The sequence below is a fragment of the Takifugu rubripes genome, chromosome 13 (assembly GCF_901000725.2).
Source record: "Takifugu rubripes chromosome 13, fTakRub1.2, whole genome shotgun sequence".
In the NCBI taxonomy this organism is placed as follows: Eukaryota; Metazoa; Chordata; class Actinopteri; order Tetraodontiformes; family Tetraodontidae; genus Takifugu; species Takifugu rubripes.
The window spans coordinates 18,646,168-18,666,722 of record NC_042297.1 but is presented as its reverse complement, the minus strand read 5'-3'; the positions used below and the strand labels follow the sequence as shown (position 1 = coordinate 18,666,722).

At 44.8% G+C, this 20,555-nt stretch overlaps 2 protein-coding genes across 6 annotated transcripts; both read left to right on the top strand.

The window, feature by feature from the left end:
• The first annotated feature begins 18 nt into the window (after positions 1-18).
• sinhcafl (SIN3-HDAC complex associated factor, like) lies at positions 19-4,322 on the top strand. Of its 3 annotated transcripts, none has more exons than XM_003969962.3 (6): positions 19-129; positions 1,211-1,364; positions 1,479-1,578; positions 1,661-1,775; positions 2,273-2,423; positions 2,512-4,322. In XM_003969962.3, exons 2-6 carry the CDS (start codon positions 1,237-1,239, stop codon positions 2,690-2,692), a joined length of 675 nt encoding a protein of 224 aa, XP_003970011.1. In that variant the 5' UTR covers positions 19-129; positions 1,211-1,236; the 3' UTR covers positions 2,693-4,322. The 3 variants fall into 3 exon arrangements, with proteins under 3 accessions (XP_003970011.1, XP_011608541.1, XP_011608540.1); XM_011610239.2 differs by lacking the exon at positions 19-129 and adding an exon at positions 138-259; XM_011610238.2 differs by lacking the exon at positions 19-129 and adding an exon at positions 298-406.
• A 799-nt stretch (positions 4,323-5,121) lies between these two features.
• Positions 5,122-20,198, top strand: scube2 (signal peptide, CUB domain, EGF-like 2). Of its 3 annotated transcripts, none has more exons than XM_029846565.1 (23): positions 5,122-5,328; positions 5,791-5,907; positions 6,185-6,310; positions 6,491-6,625; positions 7,366-7,491; positions 7,575-7,691; positions 8,648-8,737; positions 9,330-9,446; positions 9,573-9,695; positions 10,270-10,386; positions 10,492-10,614; positions 10,895-11,011; positions 11,778-11,867; positions 12,004-12,126; positions 12,598-12,765; positions 13,034-13,237; positions 16,696-16,866; positions 17,653-17,820; positions 17,921-18,082; positions 18,184-18,381; positions 18,453-18,605; positions 18,696-18,775; positions 19,051-20,198. In XM_029846565.1, exons 1-23 carry the CDS (start codon positions 5,241-5,243, stop codon positions 19,195-19,197), a joined length of 3,060 nt encoding a protein of 1,019 aa, XP_029702425.1. In that variant the 5' UTR covers positions 5,122-5,240; the 3' UTR covers positions 19,198-20,198. The 3 variants fall into 3 exon arrangements, with proteins under 3 accessions (XP_029702425.1, XP_011608539.2, XP_029702426.1); XM_011610237.2 differs by having other exon boundaries at positions 5,123-5,328; positions 13,031-13,237; XM_029846566.1 differs by lacking the exons at positions 10,895-11,011; positions 11,778-11,867; positions 12,004-12,126; positions 12,598-12,765 and having other exon boundaries at positions 5,123-5,328; positions 13,031-13,237.
• The last annotated feature ends 357 nt before the right edge of the window (positions 20,199-20,555 follow it).

The following is a 20,555-nucleotide window of genomic DNA, read 5'->3' as shown; positions in this document are numbered from 1 at the left end:
TTAGGCGCTCGGTCCTTTCATTCCGGCTTTTTATGCTAATGATATTGTAATGAACAGCTGTATGCGTTTGTAGTAAGAGCATGCGCAGTGCGTAAAAAGAATACGGCGAAGATTCAAAGTTTTTGTTCGGTAAGTACATCGATATCTGTCTTGTGTAGAATTCACAATCGTGGAAACTTATCGGATGGCAATTTTTAAATAGACCGAATATATAGCGCCTCGGTCGCCGCCTGACGTGTGCGTTTCCATTCGCTGCGAGGTAAATACCGCTACTGTGTTTGAAAAGACTCGACAATGGGGATAACGTGGAAGTGAACGAGAGCGTGGCGTGGTAATGGTAGCAAAGTCGGCTAACTAGCATGCTAATAGCTAATAACAATGAGCCATGTTTGGCGCTCTGGAGGACGTAAGTTATAATTTCTAGCGGAGGATCGTTTACTCGTGGGATTATGTACTAAATTTATATCTTAGCGTTGCACACCATCTGTACCTATTTAGAATCCGTGCGTTTTGATACACGCGGTGGACGTAAGTCAACGAGTAGCCCGGTAGCTTTTTGTTTCTTTACTTCAGCGTCGTTGCCCGCTTTTTGTTTCGAATTTTCGATGCGAACAAAACCATAGTTGCTTGATACGTTGCGTGATTGAGAAACCATTTCTTGACTTAGGAGGGTTTTAAAAAGTTTTTAAAGCGAAGCTCTACTGCGCTGGAAAGTAAATACTCATGAAAGTAATACTCGTGAACCGGACTAAACAGTGTTGTGGGTGTGCATGGTGGATGCAAGTTTGGAATTTTGCATCGTTAACTGTAACGACAAAGTCAGCTAAGCGACTTTTTTTCTTTCTGTTTGTCTCTAAAGTCAAAAGAAACAACATATAGTCGTCACGCTGTGTGTGTGTGGTTGTTTTTTAGGTTTTTTTTTAGATCGTTTGTTTTTAGCGTTCCCGCTAATTCGACTTAAATCCAGTATCCGGATGTTGTTGTTTTGTCTTAGATTGCTGTTGCGGTTGAAAACGCACTTGAAAAAAAACGTCGTTTTAAACACCGATCTTCGTCTCAGACGTGTTAAATAATTAATATATTTATAATCCTATACTTGCGTGTGTTGGGGAGGTTCCCGCCCCCTTTTGGTTTGCAGAACCTGCCTGCAGACGTGCACGCTGCTCGTTGCGAGGACTGGCTTTTACTCATCGTTGGACTGTATTTTCAGTTTTTGTCACACAGACCGAGGAAACGATGTTTGGTTTTCACAAGTCAAAGATTTACCGGAGTAACGAAGGATGCTGCATCTGCAAGACCAAGTCGTCCAGTTCGCGCTTTACGGACAGCGGTCGCTACGAGGAGACCTTCAGGCTCTGTTTTGGGTAAAAAAAAATTAAAAAGAATCATTTGTCGTGCACGTGTCTGTAATTATTGAACCAGTTGCACCACCTCAGCAGTTGCTGATTGCATTTGCATGCCCTATTCTTGACTTTAAGGCTGTCAGAAGATCGTGTTGGAGACATATGCAATGCCTGTGTGCTGTTGGTGAAGAGGTGGAAGAAGTTGCCCAGTGGTTCAAAGAAGAATTGGAACCATGTAAGTGATGTTCAGGTGGAACGCGTGACAATTGTTTTGCCACTGTTGGGCTTGAATTGACATCCCTCCCGCCCTCAATCAGGTGGTGGATGCCAGAGCTGGGCCAGGATTTAAGGTCACAAAACCCAAAAAGATCAAAAACAGCGATGGGAAGAAGAAAAGCAAACTAAAGAGGCTTCACAAGCTGAAGAGACAAGGTTGGTTCTTTACAAAGACTGGGTTTAAGATTTTGATGAGCGAGGGGAATGGCTGCATTTAAAAAGAACCTTCTCCTTAAATGCCTGCCGAGCAGCATCTTGTGCTTTGTGTCGGGATGCTGTGGTGAATTTATTGAGGCTTATTTAATCTTATTGTTTTTTTTTCTTATGAAATAATTATGCATAAAACGTATACTCCACATTCCAGATGAATATTTATCATATATAGCATTTGTATGTATTTTGGGTTATAATTAGTTTATTTATTTTTTTACATTCAAATACTGTAGATCTTTATTTTTATTCATACTTTAAGTCACAGGCACTTTTTGCTTTAGTTCCATTCAGTTTTTGTTGGCCATGTTTAATTATGTGGAAAATTGATTACAGTTACTAATCTTGGATAATAAATTAAACGGCTATGTTTCTTTTAATAGTGTCTCTGTTGAGGTGAACAAATCTTTCATGGGGTGTTTTTTTTATTTATTTTTTGGTAGACTCTGATGCCCACAGCACAACCTCCAGTGTGTCTCCTGCTCAGTCGCCCAGTTACAGCAACCAGTCTGATGATGGATCTGACATCGAGTCCAAACAGAGACGCTCCACTCCCTCCATCTTCTCTTTTTTGGATCGATCATACTGGAAAAGGTACCTGTCAGCTCATCCATCTGCACTGATACTGAAGGGATCGAGAACAGATGGTTTATTTCTTCTTTATTTCTTTTTACCCATTCAGGCAAAAGGTGTGCTGCGGCATTGTCTACAAGGGTCGCTTTGGCGAGGTGATCATTGACCCTCGGCTCTTCAAGCCTTGCTGCAGTTCCAAAAAACAAACGCTGGGATCCACACAAGTGGCCACACGCCTCCCCGATGCGCTTCCTCAGCAGCTCCAGGAAGACGTGAAAGAAAGCTGGTGATTGCTTTTATTGAACCCCCCTGCAGGGTTATCCATGGCATCCGCCTGACATTGTCTCCAGTGGCAGACTTCCATGTTTCAATTCCTCCAATGAAATGTTAGATTTTTTTTTTTTCTATTAAATGTTTCTTTTTATGTGGGTATTTTTTTACATTTTTGTATAGAGGCGATTTTCTCTTTTATTAAAAAAGGTAGAAAAAAATAAAAAAAAATATTACGGGCATTAGTGTTATTTATAGGATAAGGACAAAATGTGAGGCACCATTTCTGATTCTGAATTCTATTGATTAATTTGTATTAAGTGATCAACATTGTAAATATTTTTGTTAACTTTCTTACATATCAAGTCTTTTATTATTTTCTGAATTTGTAAGTTGTAAGTGCACAAATGAAAGGCCCCAGTTCTCCTGACACGGTCTCTGCTGTTGTGTTGACTCCTCGACACACGGCAGCGGTGGTGTATCTGCTCGCTCCGTGCGCACAATGCAGGAATTTCTAGGATTTTAGCGTATGAACGGCCACTCTCACCAGGGTTTGTTAGTACAACTGTTCTCTATGAATTTGACTTCAGTGTGTGTAGATCAGATCTTTTCACTGTTAAACCATGTCACCAATAACTCCATGCATGCAGTACATTCCTGTTTCTTGACTGGAGATGTGATTTATTTATTTTTTTTGTACAGCCAATGATAAAGTGACTTTTTTTTTTTAACTAGAATTGTAAATACAGTTTTTTGGCTCTTGCAACATTCGTTTTGAGTTTGACACAAGCCACTACAAATGTCTGGAAATGTACTTTCATGCCTAGCCAGTGTAATCGTACCATATTTTCACTTTGTGTTCTTAGATTTATTTTTTTTCAAGCAGAAGAAACTGTTGTTGCTTTTGGAAACTGTAGACACTGCAGGGATAGATAACTGCTCAATACTGTAATCATTTTTCACAAATGGCAAGGACAAGGAGGCAAATGATGATGGTCACTTGTGTAAAAGATGGCTGTTGAAATGTTTGAGGCTGTTGTGAGTTTTTTTTTGTCTCTAATCTGCAGAAGCAATTGTCAGAGTTCAAACTATGCAGACGTTTTGAATGTGGAAAATGCTTTAGATGCTTTTCTGTCTCGCTACTGTAGTGCGAAGTGACGGATCCCCACGTAACCAAACTGGCTTGTAAAGAGCACCCCTTTCTTCCGTGGTTATTTTGCATTTTTCTACTAGGTTACTTTTCTAGAATATTGATGTGATGCTACTTTTTTCTTACATATATCAACTTTTACGGCAGGGTTATGAAAATGCTGAACATTTTATGATTCCTATGAAAAGGAGAAATTTTGGTTCCCTTTTTGAAACCTAGAAAATAAGCTTGTTTTTCTCTCTGGAGGGTTGCCATATTTTTGTAGGAGGTACATTTTGGGATGTAAGATGTGCCTTAATGAATCTCTTGAGCTTTTCATTATGGATATCTTAATTTATATTTATTTATTGGAAACTTTTATGTGAAGCTTTGGAAACTGGTGTAGAGCCTTTCAGAAACTGTTTTTTGTGCACTTGTTTAAACATGCAATGTAGATGTATTCTGTCTCTTAACTTTACCACAAACTAGTTCAGTATTGTAATAAAGAAAAGACAAACGTTTACTTGTACATGTTTTTACCCATAGGTGGCAGACGAGCTACACGAAGGGGAAATATCCCCATTGGTCGACACTTTATATTATTTTGTTTAAGTACTCAGTTTTACCTTATCGACCAACATGATATTTTTTCCCCTTTTAACCTTAATCATTACTCGATGGACGTGGTTTAAATTATTGCTAAAAACATCGTTTTAGCTTTGGCTCTTAACAAACCGTCAGATTTGAAACGAAGAAGCTATTTGGAAGGATTCTTTTAAAAGATGTTTTGAAACAGCGAGGCATTATTGTTTCTCCCTTTTTCGTATTTCTTGTATAACTTAATGAATCAAGCGCAAACAAAAACATAGATGGTGCTCGCCTCATCTATACGTCGTAAATTAGGAACGATTACGGCGTTACCTAGCAACCAGGTTGCTTGGCTAACAGTGGCTAACCGGAACTAGCATCTAGGCCAAATAATGACTGCCTCATAACTTTGTCTTGTTTAGACTGGATTTTTGAAGGTCAGCTCTAAAACAAACACCAAAGGCCGCGTTTATAGCAGTTATATTTTATAATTCGATAATCGCATCATCCAAGTATTTCCTGTCCTGACTTTCAAAACAAGCGCATATTGGGCGGACCTGGATTAAAGCGTTTTACACAGACTTCCGGTTTTGCTCAGTCAATCTAGCTGACTTGACGCGCTGAGTTTCTTTGCGCGCGCGCACGCTCTCATTCATGGTCTCTCGCACGCACACGCACACACACACACACACACACACACACACACACACACACACACACTCCTTTCTCTTTTCAAAAGCCCCTTGTGAAGCAGATTGACAGACTAGAATGAAAATGAGGCGGACTCTCGTTCACCACTTCAGTGCATACGCGTCCTTTTGAGAAGACCTCTAAACTTGGATCATATCACCATGGGAGCGATTTGGGCTGCGAGGGACCTGTGTTTGTTTTTGCTCTTGTTAAACAGTCACCAAAGTAGAGCGCTTCCAGAGATTCGAGGTGGGACGGTTGTAAGCGTGTGTGCATGCATGCATGCGTGTGTGTGTGTCCGTGGGTGTCGTATTTTCTGGTCGCTACTTTACGCTCCGTTTTCTTGAGTGCGCTTGTGTTAATTTTCTCACTGCTTGATTTCCCCCCCTACATGTGCAACAGTGCGTAATTGGGAAGTAATAATTGTGTTGAGGGAATATAACGCGCATGTTACTCGTACACGCGAGTGAATTCAAGACAGTTTGTTTACGGCGGATTATTTCAGCATATCTTCAAATCGCTTCTATTACGAGAGCACGTTATGTTTTAGGGTTCGTAAATTCAATCTTATAATTATTATTATTTGCGCTTGCATTTTTATAAGCGCCGTCCTCGGATAACACGGCAAACAAAAGTGCTTATGCTGAATGTGTTATAATACAAGATTCCTGGTTTGGTGGTCCTAACCTATAAAATCCCGGTGGGTTCCAGATCCATGTGCAGAGGGAAGTGATGGCTGTCACATTGATGCTATTTGTCAAAGTACTCACGGTTCATACAAGTGCACGTGTAAAGCAGGCTTTAAAGGCGATGGACATCACTGTGAAGGTAACACGATCCTTTTTGTTTCACAGATCTTATTTAGAGTCAAAACTGTCGCGTCGGATCCAAGAGATCGCGCAGTGACTGTGATGCAGAATGGCATGATAATCGATTATACCAGTTTCTCGTTTGGAAGCTGCTGTATCTTTTATTTTGCTAAATTTGGAAGTTTGCACCTTTAAAAATAGGCACCGTGCATCCGTTTATGTCACTGCAGTTGTTCTTACTGAAAATCCAAACTGTTGGAAGAGATTGTGATGATTTTTTCTCCGTGGTTTCGCAGACATTGATGAGTGTGACTTGGAGTCTAACGGTGGTTGTGTGCACGAATGCAACAACATACCCGGCAACTACCGTTGCACGTGTTATGATGGGTTCCATTTGGCGCACGATGGACACAACTGTCTGGGTAAGATGTTCCTCCTTTAGTTGAATAACGAAATACCTAAATGGGGTATTTTAAGAACTTGCAGTGTTTGTGGCCCGTTTCCAAATCTGTTCATGATCTGAACAGATCAGACTGTTTCTGAAAAATAGAAAGAATTAGCAAAAATTGGGAAGCCGTGCCACTCACTTTGCTGCCTTCTAGATGTGGATGAATGCAAGTTCAACAATGGCGGGTGCCAGCACATTTGCGTAAACACCATGGGCAGCTACGAGTGCCGCTGCAAAGATGGTTTCTTCCTAAGTGACAACCAGCACACCTGCATCCACCGTTCCGTGGGTGAGTACACACCCTACACACATCTGTGGCAGCGCCGATCAACTCCACCGAGCTCACTTTTCCTTTTTTTTGTCAAAAATGCATTGCAGTGTGTCATAATTGCTTTTCCAGGCTGTGTTTTTGTGTGGTTGTGATGTCCCCCCCCCCCCACCCTTCCGATCTATGTAAAAAAAAAGACTTTGAGCAAATTCTCCAAATCTCATATACAAACCTTGGATTGACGGCACAATGAGGGGTGACAGGTTCAAGCTGACTCTCGTCCCCGAGCTTTTATCAGCGGCAGCAACATGCTGTGGGAAAAGGATCGCCATGTCCCAGAGAACAAAATGCGCTAATAACAGCAACACCCTGCTCTGTGTCACAGATTAGCCTGGAGTGCTTTTGTTTTGTCTTCTTGACTGAAGTCAACTTAAATGCAAGTACTTTCCGCTCCATTGAGTCCCGACAACCCTGGTAAATCCCGCGGACAGTTCCACTCGACTATAGAGATGAGCTATGTAAACATCGGCTCATCTCATTTTACAGCCAGGCCTTACGCGATGGCGATGCCACAGGGATGGCGAGCTTTTTATTCAGGGAATAAACGCTTCGGCCTGGTTCTGTGTAAGTGCTGGAAGTCACACGTGGCCTGATGTCCGTGGATCGTGTCAGGTGTGAGAACAATCACTGTCTTCTGGGTTGCCGGGCTAACCTCTTAGCATGTGTGCCTTTGTGTGCCTCTCAACCTCTTCCTATCTTAGAGGGCCTCAGCTGTATGAATAAGGAGCACGGCTGCGCCCACATCTGCAAAGAGACACCCAAAGGGGGCGTGGCCTGCGAGTGTCGTCCGGGGTTCGAGCTGGCCAGGAACCAGAGAGACTGCATCTGTATGTGCCCGCCATACGCACGCCACACATACGCATGCAAATCACGGCATGATGTAACGCGTTCCTGTTTCACGTGACCGCAGTGACGTGTAACCATGGCAACGGCGGCTGTCAGCACACCTGCGAGGACACGGAGAACGGCCCGATATGCAGGTGTCACCTCAGGTACACCCTCCAACCCGACAAGAGGTCCTGTGTAGGTAAGACTTGTTTTTAGCGAACGAGCAGACTGTAAAATCCCGTCAGCACGGCTGCCAGTTCGTGTTTTAAAACACGTTGTGTCGCCTTTGATGATCCCAAATCCCCTGAAAGCACGTCTCACTCCTCTGATGTGTGTTGTCATCTATCAGCCTTTGAATGCTCGCTTGCCGTTTATTAATTCATCAAACCTAAATCGGTTTGAAGAGATTAAAAGCGAGACTTAGTTTGGCTTTTTAAGGGAGGACAGAGAGTCTCATTACTAGATTTCTCCTGGGTGTTAGGAAGGTCTGCCTGTAAACTTTGGAGAGGCAGAAACGAGCCTCTCAGTTCAGATTTCCCCTGAGATACAGAGAAATTATAACCCAAAGGGAAATGTAATTATAAATGCCGCCTTTATTTGCCCTTCATACTTCCTTCGCTGTTAAACAATGTTACCTCACTTGCTATTTGCTTACATATCTATAACCAAAATAGGTCATCCACGGGTCAGAATTATGCTTTATTGGGTTTATGATCATTTCAGTGCAGATCTCGACCTTACGAGTGCTTGGAATGTGTGTGTGTGTTTTTGTAAAGTGGAGATGAAATAACAAAAAGCAGAGTAAATGGAAACATCTCTCTCTGTGGGCTCTACTGCTGGTGCATTTTTCTACACAATGGTTTTGTAGGATAAGGATCAGAAGTAGGGTAATATCCATCCCTCCAGCCGCAGTGTGTGTGAGGTCTGGGCGAATCTCAGCGATGTTGTCTCCAGATTAACGTGTGCGCGTTATCAGACACACAGCAAAGCGCCACAGGCTGAATATCTCACATGTAAACATGTATTAAAAGGTGACCAGTGGGAAGCTGAAGTGAAATGTGTTTTCGGCTGTATGCTATGTCTGTACCATGATCCATTATATTGCTGGAACCCAGTCAGTTGCTATATTAAGGATGACAATGTTGTGTATCACAGAGCGAGACGAGGCCAGCACCGATACCTCAGAGCACAACTCCACATCCTTTACCGAGGTGGACAAACGGGTCAAGCGGCGACTGTTAATGGGTAATAATGACACTCGTTCATCACTCGTTTACCCTGATGTGTGTTACCTTCAGCCCCCGCTGTGCTGCCAGGAGCCACTCAGGGGTGCTACTAATGTCTAGTAAACCTATGCATTCCTCAGACTTTTAAGCAAACTGTGAAATGGCCGTGCACTCGCGTTCTCACCCCCGGTTCCACCCTGAAAAATACGCATTTGTGACAGTGTGGTACATTTCGCGTTTTCCTCACATTTGGAAAGGGGCAGCCTGTGAATCTTTACTTGTGTAGTTAGTATTTATCAGCTGTGTGATTCTGGGTGATGCATGTAACCAAATATTTGGGTCTGAGAGTCCCGCTGAGCATAAGAAATAACAGTCAGTGTTATGGTAGCTGTACGGAAGCACTCTCCAGTGTATGGGTGTAAATATGGGTGTATCAGGGGAGTAAAAAGTAATATTATGTAATATTGCTCTGCTGTGAGCTGGTAGCGCTCCTATGATAACGGCGGTGTTTCTCTAGGGATCTTGGGGCTGGCATTGAGGGATAATGTTGCATTTCCCCGCAAAGAAAGCAGGTAATTCATGTGCATTCTCCTTGTGTGCTGTAATTTCAGAAACCTGCGCTGTGAACAATGGGGGGTGCGACTGCACCTGTAAAGACACATCCACAGGTGTGCGCTGCAGCTGCCCCGTTGGCTTCACACTACAGCCGGATGGAAAAACATGCAAAGGTCAGGTGGCGAGTTCCCAAACAACCTCCAGGGATTGGGCCATTGTTGCAATAAGCTGACGTGACCGATTTGTGCAGGAAGTCGGCTTGACGTGCTGTAAGGATATCCTCACCTGTTCCCCCACAGATATCGATGAGTGCGAGCTTCACAATGGCGGCTGCGAACACTTCTGCCGAAACACCATCGGCAGCTTCGAGTGCAACTGCAGAAAGGGCTTCAAGCTGCTAACGGACGAGCGCTCCTGCCAAGGTAGAAACCGCTCTGTTCAAACCGCCGGCAACCGTCCGCTCAACAATCGTTCTGTAGTTGGAACTGGTTGTGAAGCGACAGCCCAGATAAATGTAGGCTGATAACGTCCAACTATGTGACATTTTCACTGAGGAATTTACATTCACTTATTACCAAATGTTGAACAAACCGATTCATTTCTTATAATGTCAGCTTTGTGGGCTGGACGCCCTTCGTCATGATCGGGGGGGATGGGGGGTAGAATGTGTGTTTGTATAGTGTTAAATATTAAATATTTTGCACAAGTCCAAACCTGACCGTGGCAGTATTCTCCGATCGAGTACGACTCCGTTTGATGACCTGTCGCTTCCCAAATGTGAGCAAAAAAAGTGACGGAGATGCGTCACAGGTGGCTTCAGACTGATGCAACTGCGTTTAAATTTGTCTCGGCGAGAAACTGCCTCGTCTTTGACCTGTAATTACCATCAAGCATCAGGTGCGGTACGTGTGTGCGCTGCGGTCGGGAAATCCCTCCTCGTAAACATTACAGCCGACCTGCCCTGCTTTCATATCACCTGCCTGATTGTGATTACAGATATAGACGAGTGTTTTTTCGAGCGCACATGTGATCACACATGTGTGAACTCCCCTGGTGGTTTTCAGTGTCTCTGCAACAAAGGCTACACCTTGTATGGACTGGCCCACTGCGGAGGTGAGTCTGCACACATGACAAGTTGAGCGGAACACGGCCGCGCTCGGCGCAGGGGGGAGCACAAAGGCCAGCACTTGCCGACGGTGTTTTCCCTTTCCCCCTCAGATATAAATGAATGCAGCGTGAACAATGGCGGTTGTGAGCACGGCTGTGAGAACTCTGTGGGGGGATTTGAATGCTTTTGCCATCCTGGCTATAAGCTCCACTGGAACAAGAAGGACTGTATTGGTAAGCCATCTTGGTTTATGAGAGGAGAATCAGCTGAACGCTGTCGCCTGGTGCAACAATCCGTGTAGATTAAACTCATGGGGGATAAAAACAGGAGATACTTTTGATTCTCTCTTATTTCTCTTCACTTTCCTGTCACTTGGATTTCTTGTGCTCGCGTCAAGCAGCCGTGATGCGGTTGACGCCGTCAGGACTGTTGTTGTACCTTCAGGTCCCGCTTTTGCTTTAATGTGGACTGTCCCTTTTTTGACCTTGGAGTTTTGCTCTGATTCCCATCTAGAGGCCCAGGGTTTACCTCCGGCTAACCCCCACTCTAAACCCACCTTGAACTGTAGCAAGCAGGAGGGAGGAGACCGCTGCTTTCTCACCTGCCAGTCTCAAGTTCACATCAGCAGTGGTGAGTTGATGCGTCCTCATAGCCACGGTCATGACAGGGTTTGTTTGGAACTTTACATGATTACAGGTCTACTACAGTCTACAGTCGCTGTAGCATAAGCTCACCATGAGAATTTAAATGCATAGCTCACATCACTTCTCAACCTTCTCAATGATGTGATAGTGGAGAGGTGAATCCACAAAATGCTCACAGAGGTTTCAGAGGTAAGTATGATGGCTCAGTTGAGCGCCATTGGATAGAATGGTGCCATGGCTTTACCCAGTTATTTATAAAGCACATTTTGAACTTCAACATATGCGGCTGTCAGTGGATCTATAAGACGACAACACAGCATACGTGTTGATTTATGGAGCATTCTCCCAACCATTATCTGACATCCTGCTTGATAGATAATGTCTGTTCATTTTTTTTGTGAATTGTCTCTTTACAACTTGTGTCCTATTGGTTTGTGCTACCTCTCTTCTTCATTTAAATTTTTGTCAGCCGTTGTTCATGTATGTCTTTGCTAGTCTGGAAACAATAGCATTAGTTAGTCATTAGTTGACCTGACACACAAAAGGCAAGGTGAAGGTCAGGCATCACCTGATGCTAAGGTCTGCTAATGGAAGTGTAATTAGTCAGGGAGTCAGTCTGTCTTAGTCCCGGTGTCAGTCTGCACTACAACTTTTCGTGTTCCTACACGCTGCCAGTTTGCTCTCGCTAACTTCTGCCGTCTTTACTTTTGTCTGTGTTGGTCTGCGTGTCACGGCCTCTTGTGTGTTTTCAGGGATGGAGGATTCCTACACGGTGACCTGCGGAATGCCGCTGCCTTGCCTGGCTGACACACAAAGGAACAACAGTGGCTTGTCTTGCTTAGGCGAGTAACTCACATCGCCGATTTGCATCTGTCTTTACGCTCTGCCTCACAGAGCTTCGTGCGCAGCAGCAGCACAGTCTCAGTTGATACATAAATAGCTCTAAATTATAAGGTTCTCTGCCTCCTCATCTCGCAGGTTCAGAAAAGGCCACCGTCCCACGCATTAAGACAACAGCCACGTTCAAATCCGGCACTTCCAAATGCAACTTAAAGCGGAGTCACGAGAATCTGAAGCAGAGTTTAAACTGGGCGCTCTCAGGTACCGGGGATACCACCCAACAATAAAAGCACGCATCAGCCTTAAAATAACAACTTGCTCTCTGGTTTACCAAGAACTGCCAGCGTCTGAAGCCACAAAAGATAACCAGACCTGAAGGCAGCTTCAAAGGGTTCCAAAAACCAAAGGCAAATGTGAAAGAAATTTGTGGCGATATTGATGTGGTTTTGAACGTCTTGACTGTCTCGGTGCAGCACTTTGTCTGGCAGTGACAGGAGGGGATGTAATTAGACATCGTGTGCCTTTCAGTCCTGTCTGACTTTGAGCTTTGAGTTGAAGGACTGCCTTTCTTCTCCAGAGGCTTTTTAAACATCCCAGAATGACACATGATAATGAAATTAAAGGAATTATAGTGTTTGCTATCAACATGAAATTAGTTTCTTAATCATATTGCTTTGTGTGTGTGTGTGTGTGTGTGTGCGGATGGCTGATCCTTATGTCCCATGTCCACAGACAGCAAGTTCTTCTTCACTGAAAATGTCCAGTTCAGCTACGTGAGGCTGCGCTGCACCTCGTCTGGGCAGAAAACGCGCAGCCGCCACGGCAGGAAGGCTGGCGAGGAGGACGGATCCTCCATCATGGCCGAGTTTGAGCTGGATGTGAACCTAGAGGAGGTAACAGGTTGGTCTCCCATGCGCCGACTCTCCGACGGCCTCCTTTTGCTCCTCGTTCTCCGTCTTTTTTTCCCGTTGCTGCCTGTTCATTACTAAACCGACTGAACCCGTTGAAGTATCTCCTGTTTTGACTCTGTTATGGTGGTGGGCTCCAGGGTGAAGCGTTTGACCGGTAGCAGGGTGTCTAGCATGTGACCAGCGGTTCATGAATGTGCGTTTTCTGTTGGCGTCTGTGTGGTGGAAGCAGCTGTGGTATCAAGTGCCTCTCTCAGCAGAGAGCTGTGACCTTTCCTGCGTGCGCCGCCGCTCGGAGAAGAGGCTCCGGAAGACCATCAGGACCCTGAGGAAGTCCATCAACAGGGAACAGTTCCACCTCCACTTTGCCGGATCAGACTATGAGCTGGGCAAGAGTCAGAGCCAGCCGGCGGAACTGCCGGGACACTGCGTGACGGGGCAGGTGCTGATCGGCAGGAAATGTGGTGAGTCTGTTTTCTGTGTTTATTTAATCAGTGTTCATCGCCAGCGTTGGCATCACTCAGCCGGCTGTCAGGTTTGGGGGGAAACACTTATGTGGAACTGGAAGTTCCGTCTCACCGCACACCAGAATCACAGTTGTGCCTTTGAGCGGTTGAAATTGTGCAAAACAGTGAGATATATTTAGACGAGCTGCTGCAGTGATTGGCTTTGGAGCAGGTGCTCTCCAGATGAGGGCCAGATTTGGGTTGCAGACGTACTGTAATGAAACCGGGAGTGAAAATGAGGGAACAGATGGACTGTTGTTGGTTTGAGATGTGCCAGCATCAGGACACGTGTGCAGTGAGCCGGCTGTGGGCAGAGTCGCTGGATTCTGCAATTCTTCAATCTGTGACGGGGAAAAGCTTCATAAAATCGACTCTCTACTGTAACATGTGGTTTCTCTGGCTTTTAGGAAAGCTCTCCCCTCGTTTTGGGCCTCACACTGAGTTTGCTGCCTGTTGTCTTAATATCAGTCTGGGAAATGTCACACTTTTTCCATTTCTTGGGGTTCAGTGAGGCTGATGGAAGGCCTCCAAAACTACAGCCATCCTTTAGTTTCACGAGCAGTCAGTATTGTAATTTCTTTCAATCAAAGCCGTTCCTCCGGCCGAACCGCACGGCCGTGATTTAAGCCCAGGCTGCACCACTTCATTAGTGCTGTTTTCCTACAGTAAAGTTCTGGGGTGTTTATTCTTTTAACTCCCCCGCTACACTTACAGGTCAACATTAAGCAGTCTATTGGCCATAGCAGGGGTGTAGACATGTAATTTAGGAGAAGAAGAAGAAAAAAAGGGTTGGGGTGAAGTGGGGGGGGGTCTGAAAGGCATTCTTCTTAACCTCCAGCTCTTTAAAACAGCTATATTTTTCCCCTCCTCCCCCGACTCCCACTCTGCCCCAGCTCCGACTGCAGTTTAGGCCTTTTCAATTTACCCGCTCCATTGAAGCCTCCATTCGGGGCTTGTTCTCGGAGCCTCAGAGGGATGACAGCAGTCTACCGTGTGGGTGTGTGTTTGGAAAAATGATGTTTTTAAATCCGTGCGCCCTTTATTCCTGCTCCGGTGTGTGACTCATTCTGGATAATGGCTGCTTGTTTTTATTTTCCGGGACATTGTTTTTAATTAACTAAAATGGTTTCAATGATCTAACGAATCAGACCTTTATTTATTGATATTTGTTGACCGTTTTTCCGACTCGGCTCGTTTCGAAGCCTCAGCGTAAATATTATCATAACCTGGGAGAGCTGGCGTTGAACATTTTGAGACGCTTCCACCGAAACGCACCAGCACCTCTTTGACTTCTGTGTCTGGGTGTGTTTGTGTGTTTGTTTTAACATTGAAGATGTTTAGGAAGTGCTGTTGATTCAAGCTGGCAGTTTGAGTGCTGTGCCCCCCCCCCCCCTTGCCCTCCAACTGAGGCCACTTTGCATGACCCCCGGCCACTAAACTGCTCAAGAGAATTGACTTCAGCCACACCATGGGAATCAATTAGCATCATTTGTTTGGGCCTCCGCTTGATGGGCGCAAGCAGCGATTGGGCCGAGCAGAATGGGGGGATTCAGAAACCTGACCCCTTTTATTGGGTTCAGCTCCTTACCACTGTGATACCGGAGTGTTTTCCTATGTCATCAAGTAGGCAAAGACTAGGAACTTGAATAGAGGTGAAAGGTCTTTTAAACCTCTTTGGGGCCATCAGTTCGAGGACTATATAGAAGCACTTCTTTGCATTTGAAAGGCTTCAAGGTTCTCCTTCTGTCTTTCTGTCTCTCTCCTCTTCTCTCGCTGCTTTCCTCTGTCAAATAAAAGCTGTTTGAGGACAATGCAACGGTGGGTCCCTTATGGTCTTTCAGAATAAACAATAGCGTTGAAAAAATAAACTGCTCTTGAGAGAATTACATTTTCTCTCTTTTTTGGAATTGGAGAATCTGCTGAGATGTGTATGATGGACGTACGTTAAAGCTTCTGTGCAATGAAATGTTGGTGGAGAACTTAAAAGCAGCAGTTTAGGTACATTTTTTGTAATGCAGTCAAAGGATTTAATCGATTTATTCTTATGAGATGTGAGTTCATCTTCCAAGTCGCCTTCTAAAGACCATCAGACAGACACAGCAATTCCCAAATTAATTACAGACATCAGTCGGAATGGGAGGAACCAAAGCAAAAGGGCCCTTTAATAAAGCGTTTGAACTTTTGTGGAATAAAAGGGAAATATTTTCTTTGATTTGCTCCCTCGTCTGCTTTTAGAAGAGGTGTGGGCACTTATGGTGGCATTAAAGTTCCTCCTTGATGCATGATGTATGAATTATTTAGATGTGTGAAGGGCAGGAAACAAGGGCAGGAGATCCTAGTTGTTCTGTCATCGAGATCAGCTTCAACGCATCTGGACAAATTAGCGTCAAATCACTGTAATTTTATAGTGTTCTGATGGTTTAGTTTGTTGTTTTAAGGAAAAGTTTTTGTTCCAAAAGAAGAACCGTAGTCATTTTGTTCTAAATTTACAATTACTAATACATACAATAATCTTCAGATTTACTAATACTCTGAAACGCTTTGCGACCATCTTGTACGTTTTGTTCATACGGGACTAAACCCCCCTTTGTGTGCGATGGATGATGTTCAGAGGGATTATCCATCTTTATTTTATGCCACAGAATTTAAAAGACTTTATTAAACATTCTCAGCGCTTGTTTTATCAGCTGCGTGCCGGCGAACTAAAGCCGGTCTGTCTGGACACATCAGATTAGCTGTGACAGCCTGAACCCACCCAGAACCGGTGGAAAAATAACTCAGCCCAGCTGCAGCATTTCAAGCCCAGGTTGGAATCGGGTAATCATACCTGTTATGTTCATTATCGTGTAAAACTCTCAGATCTGTCAACAGATTAAATAATTGCCCCGGCTCTGCTGTTTCCTTTGCCGTGTTAAAGATGTTCTTCATCAAGTTTAGCCTTCTGAAATATGTATGTGGGCTGGTGTGATTACACTTGAGAGGCGGCTGATGGTGAACCGGTGGCTCTACTTGAACGATCTTGTCACGCAGTGGAGCTGCTGTATTTACGGGGTGAATCTACCGTGTGGTTGGGGAGCGTTTGATCGCGGCGACCCTCGGGGCATCCTGCTCCCGTTGTTGTTTCATGTCTGCGTTGCTACGTTGTCCCTCTCCCAGAGCACGCCGCGTCATCCATCTGTCTGCTAACCTGTTGTCAAATACAAGCCCTCACATGCGCACACAGACGTCTGTTTTGGGTTTTATTGTGTTTGTTTTTGCTTGAAGAAAATTATTGATTTCAACAGCTCTAATAGTTCCATTTGTTCCAACCTGATGGCCTGCGTCCAATATTGGGTATTTCTTTTAAAAGACGTTAGCTGTGTGCGTGTCAATAAGAACAGAATCTAACGCGGCGTCTTTCCTGGCCTGTCCGTCAGTGAGCTGCGGCGCCGGGACTCACTACGATGGCGATCAGGGGCGGTGCGTGTTGTGTCCAGCCGGGACGTACCAGGACGAGGAGGGACAGATGTCCTGCGAGGTCTGTCCAGGACCGGAAGGAAGAGAAGTCTCCAAGGTCGTCGGCGCTCGGAACATGTCCGAGTGTGGGGGTGAGACGCGTGTTTAAAGATGCTTTACTATCCGTGCACGCTTTCTCTTTCGATTCTGAGCCGCCAGCAGGGATCAAATCCGCTGAGTGGTGGAAAACCGTTGTTGCTAGTCTGCGTTTTAAGCTAAACGGAATAGTGGCAGTTCTATTTTAAAAAAATGGAATATTCTGGTAAAATGTGATAGATCCATGGTGTATTTTAATGCCGTCAGCGGTGGGAAACCTGTTTAAATCCCAAAGACAGAAATCTAAATAGAAATAACAGAAATTGGGAACCCGATCCGCACAGGAAGTGTCGGTGCCCTGATAACCATCTCCCCTCCTGGCAGGTGTTCCGCTCTGTGTCAATCCAAAGACGCTTACGTCTAGATGATGAAGATGTATTTGAATTCTAAAGCTCTTGAGTAAGAGCTGAAGGAGCCACCATGTTTTGGTCACCCTCAGTCATTTCAGGGCTGGATCCCAGATCCCATCTCCCACGTAAGACTAAACACGAGCTATCAACAAACTCCTGCGTCCACCCCCACATGGGACATGGAGAGAAATCACGGTCATTTCACTAAGACCCTGAACCAAGCCCCTGAAAACAACCCCTCCCTTTGTGTTATCTATAAATACTAAATAGATATTCAACCTAGAGTTGCCTCCAAAGCTGATCATCTGAGTGCATGTGGAAAAGGCCAAGTAGGTCGCTGCCACACGATTGGGTCCAGAAAAACCAACCCCCCCCTTGGTGTCTGGTGTCTTACACATTTACACTCTGACTTGACCAAATGCATGTGTTCAGGCCAGTGCTCACCTGGTCAGCACTCCCACGATGGCTTCGTCCCCTGTTTGCTGTGTCCACTGGGGACGTATCAGCCAGAGGTTGGTCGGACCACCTGCTTCCCCTGCGGCGGTAACCTGGTGACCAAGCGCATTGGTGCCGTTACCTTCCAGGAGTGTGAAACCAAAGGTAAGAAAGTGACAAATCCCCCTCCGAGAACACTCTTTCGTGTCCTCCCGATGTATAAATCACTCAGCTAACATGAGAAACCTGTGGGTGGCTCCTGCAGTCCAGTGCTCCCCAGGACATTACTACGACACCAGCACGCACCGCTGCATCCGCTGCCCGACGGGCACGTACCAGGGGGAGTTCGGACAGAACTACTGCGTCGCCTGCCCCGGGAACACCACCACCGACTTTGACGGCTCCACTAACATCATGCAGTGCAAAAGTAGGCGACCGTGCCCGGGGCACGTCTCTCCCTTCGGGTTCTAAACCCGCTCACACGGACAGAAATACCAAACTATTTAACAAGAGCGTGTCACTTTGCAGACCGACAGTGCGGAGGAGAGCTCGGGGATTTCACCGGTTACATCGAGTCTCCCAACTACCCTGGAAACTACCCGGCCAACGTGGAGTGTACCTGGACCATCAACCCACCGCCCAAGCGCAGGATCCTCATTGTTGTCCCAGAGATCTACCTGCCTATTGAGGACGAATGCGGAGACTATTTAGTCATGAGGAAAAGCTGTAAGTGTTGAGCGTATTAACCCAGCAGTTACGCTGCGATATCGTTCTAAACCCGGACCTCCGCTTCACAGCTCTGTCCAACTCTGTGACGACCTACGAGACGTGTCAAACGTACGAGCGTCCCATCGCTTTCACCTCCCGCTCCAAGAGGCTTTGGATCCAGTTCAGGTCCAACGAGGGAAACAGCGGGAAGGGCTTCCAGGTGCCATATGTGACATACGACGGTGAGAAATAGTTCAGGGCAGCAGCTTTGAAGCTGCTGTGCCGCACTTTTACGCGATTCTGGATCAATAAATGTTTTCGTTCGTTTTCAGAGGACTACCAGGAGCTGATAGAAGACATTGTCAGGGATGGACGGCTCTATGCTTCCGAGAACCACCAAGAGATCCTCAAGGTATCTGACATTAAAATAAGTTGAATAAATAAATCTGAAATGGGAAATATGCGCATTTTTACCTGTGAATGGTTTTACCCCCATACTAATCTCTCTTAGTCCAATTAATGCCCTCAATTTTAGACCCCCCCCCCCCATTTTACAACCTTTTAAATCTACATCCTGAATTCAGCGCCTAGCGCCAAACCTCTTCTGGTCGTGTAGCGCCCCCTTTAGGAATCTTGTGGAAGTACACGTCCACTCTGACGACCTGCTTCTCTTATTTTTTTACCCAGGACAAGAAACTCATGAAGGCCCTGTTCGATGTGCTGGCTCACCCACAGAACTTCTTCAACTACACAGCCCAGGAATCCAGAGAAATGTTCCCAAAATCCTTCATTCGTTTCCTGCGTTCCAAAGTCCTCAGATTCCTCCGTCCTTAGTGGAGATCTGGTTGCTGTTAACTTGCTGGATGCTTCATAAAAACAATAATAATGTACTGTCCAAAGTATCAGTATCAATCCCTGGACTCCCCTCATAGGAAGAATGCTGCATCAACTTCTGGAGCCGCGCTAATCTGGAAGAGAAAGCGGAACCCTCGAGGTATTGGACAGTTAACTGGCGCTTTAAGAGGGGAAAATGATGGATAAGTGCGATGCAGTTTGCAGATTTTCAGGGGCATCCTTAGACATGCAACTGGCCTATTTTCTGCCACAGTTTTTTTTACTGGCAGCAAAAAGAATTATAATGACCTCAACACTAGAATGTAAATCCAAAGTCTTTTCTTGGAAGTATTTTTGAACAGCACACAAACCCGGTCTGATGATGAAATGATCCAAATGTGGCAGCTGAACTGATATTTAGTGGATGTCAGTGTTGCTGTATAGGTGGCATCCATTCAGTCGTATCATAGGCGTCTTCACAGTTTTAGTCCGACTGACAGACACAGCACAAATGCTTCATGGAGATTTTTAGCCCTCACCAAGAAGTAGCGGCACCACAAAAGCAATTATTCAGAGAAATGTTTTGTATATAATGTAAAAAGATTTAGGTGAAATTTTAATGTATCGTAGCTACTATATACAGTTTTCACAGAATAGCAATGCTGCAATTTACTCGGGGTCTTTTGTGGTACAGGTTGGATGAAAAACTACAATGTACAAATGTTGCAACGTATTTACAGTTGCTCTAATGCATCGATGAGCGATTGACAGTAGCAATCATTGTGAACTAGTAACCAATGGCAACAGCAGATTCTGCAGATAGTCCAAGAACTGGAGGTGATGTGGCTGAAGAGACATATACGAGGTCCGAAAATGACATGTCCTGTAAAATAGAATTGAATTATTCACCTTAGATGACAAGTGTATGTATATTTTTATGGTTTTGTACATCTAATGTGCTGTAAATAAAAGTAGAAGGATTAAAAAGTGTTTTAACTTTTGTTCCATATTCATCACTGCAGTTCTCTGGGTTCCCTGATTATTTTCTTTATTATTTATCACAGCCAATTGCCTTGAACCCAACCCTAACATGAACCTAATTTTAGTGCTCAACACTTGTCTTAAATCTCTTGGTTATTATATTTGTGAGCACCAGTTGTTAAAATCCCTGTTTACCATTAAAACACACAGAAACGTGACAGGTTACATTTTCTACCTCTTTTCCTTTACAGTTGGAGGCCTTTATTTAATTTAATTTATTACCTCAACCAAAGAGCTAATGTTTGAGCTAATTACGTTTGTAATTTATGTAACCGAATTTAATTTAAAGGAAATGTTGATAATGGGTTAAGGAACAA

Excerpts from the sequence above, each read along its gene's own strand:
- scube2 (XM_011610237.2), top strand. The coding sequence starts at position 5,241 with ATGGGAGCGATTTGGGCTGCGAGGGACCTGTGTTTGTTTTTGCTCTTG. Across the intron at positions 11,868-12,003 it reads CAGTGGCTTGTCTTGCTTAG|GTTCAGAAAAGGCCACCGTC; the intron begins GCGAGTAACTCA and ends CTCATCTCGCAG. Across the intron at positions 16,867-17,652 it reads GAACATGTCCGAGTGTGGGG|GCCAGTGCTCACCTGGTCAG; the intron begins GTGAGACGCGTG and ends GCATGTGTTCAG.
- sinhcafl (XM_011610238.2), top strand. The coding sequence starts at position 379 with ATGAGCCATGTTTGGCGCTCTGGAGGAC. Across the intron at positions 1,365-1,478 it reads ACCTTCAGGCTCTGTTTTGG|GCTGTCAGAAGATCGTGTTG; the intron begins GTAAAAAAAAAT and ends CTTGACTTTAAG. Across the intron at positions 1,776-2,272 it reads TCACAAGCTGAAGAGACAAG|ACTCTGATGCCCACAGCACA; the intron begins GTTGGTTCTTTA and ends ATTTTTTGGTAG.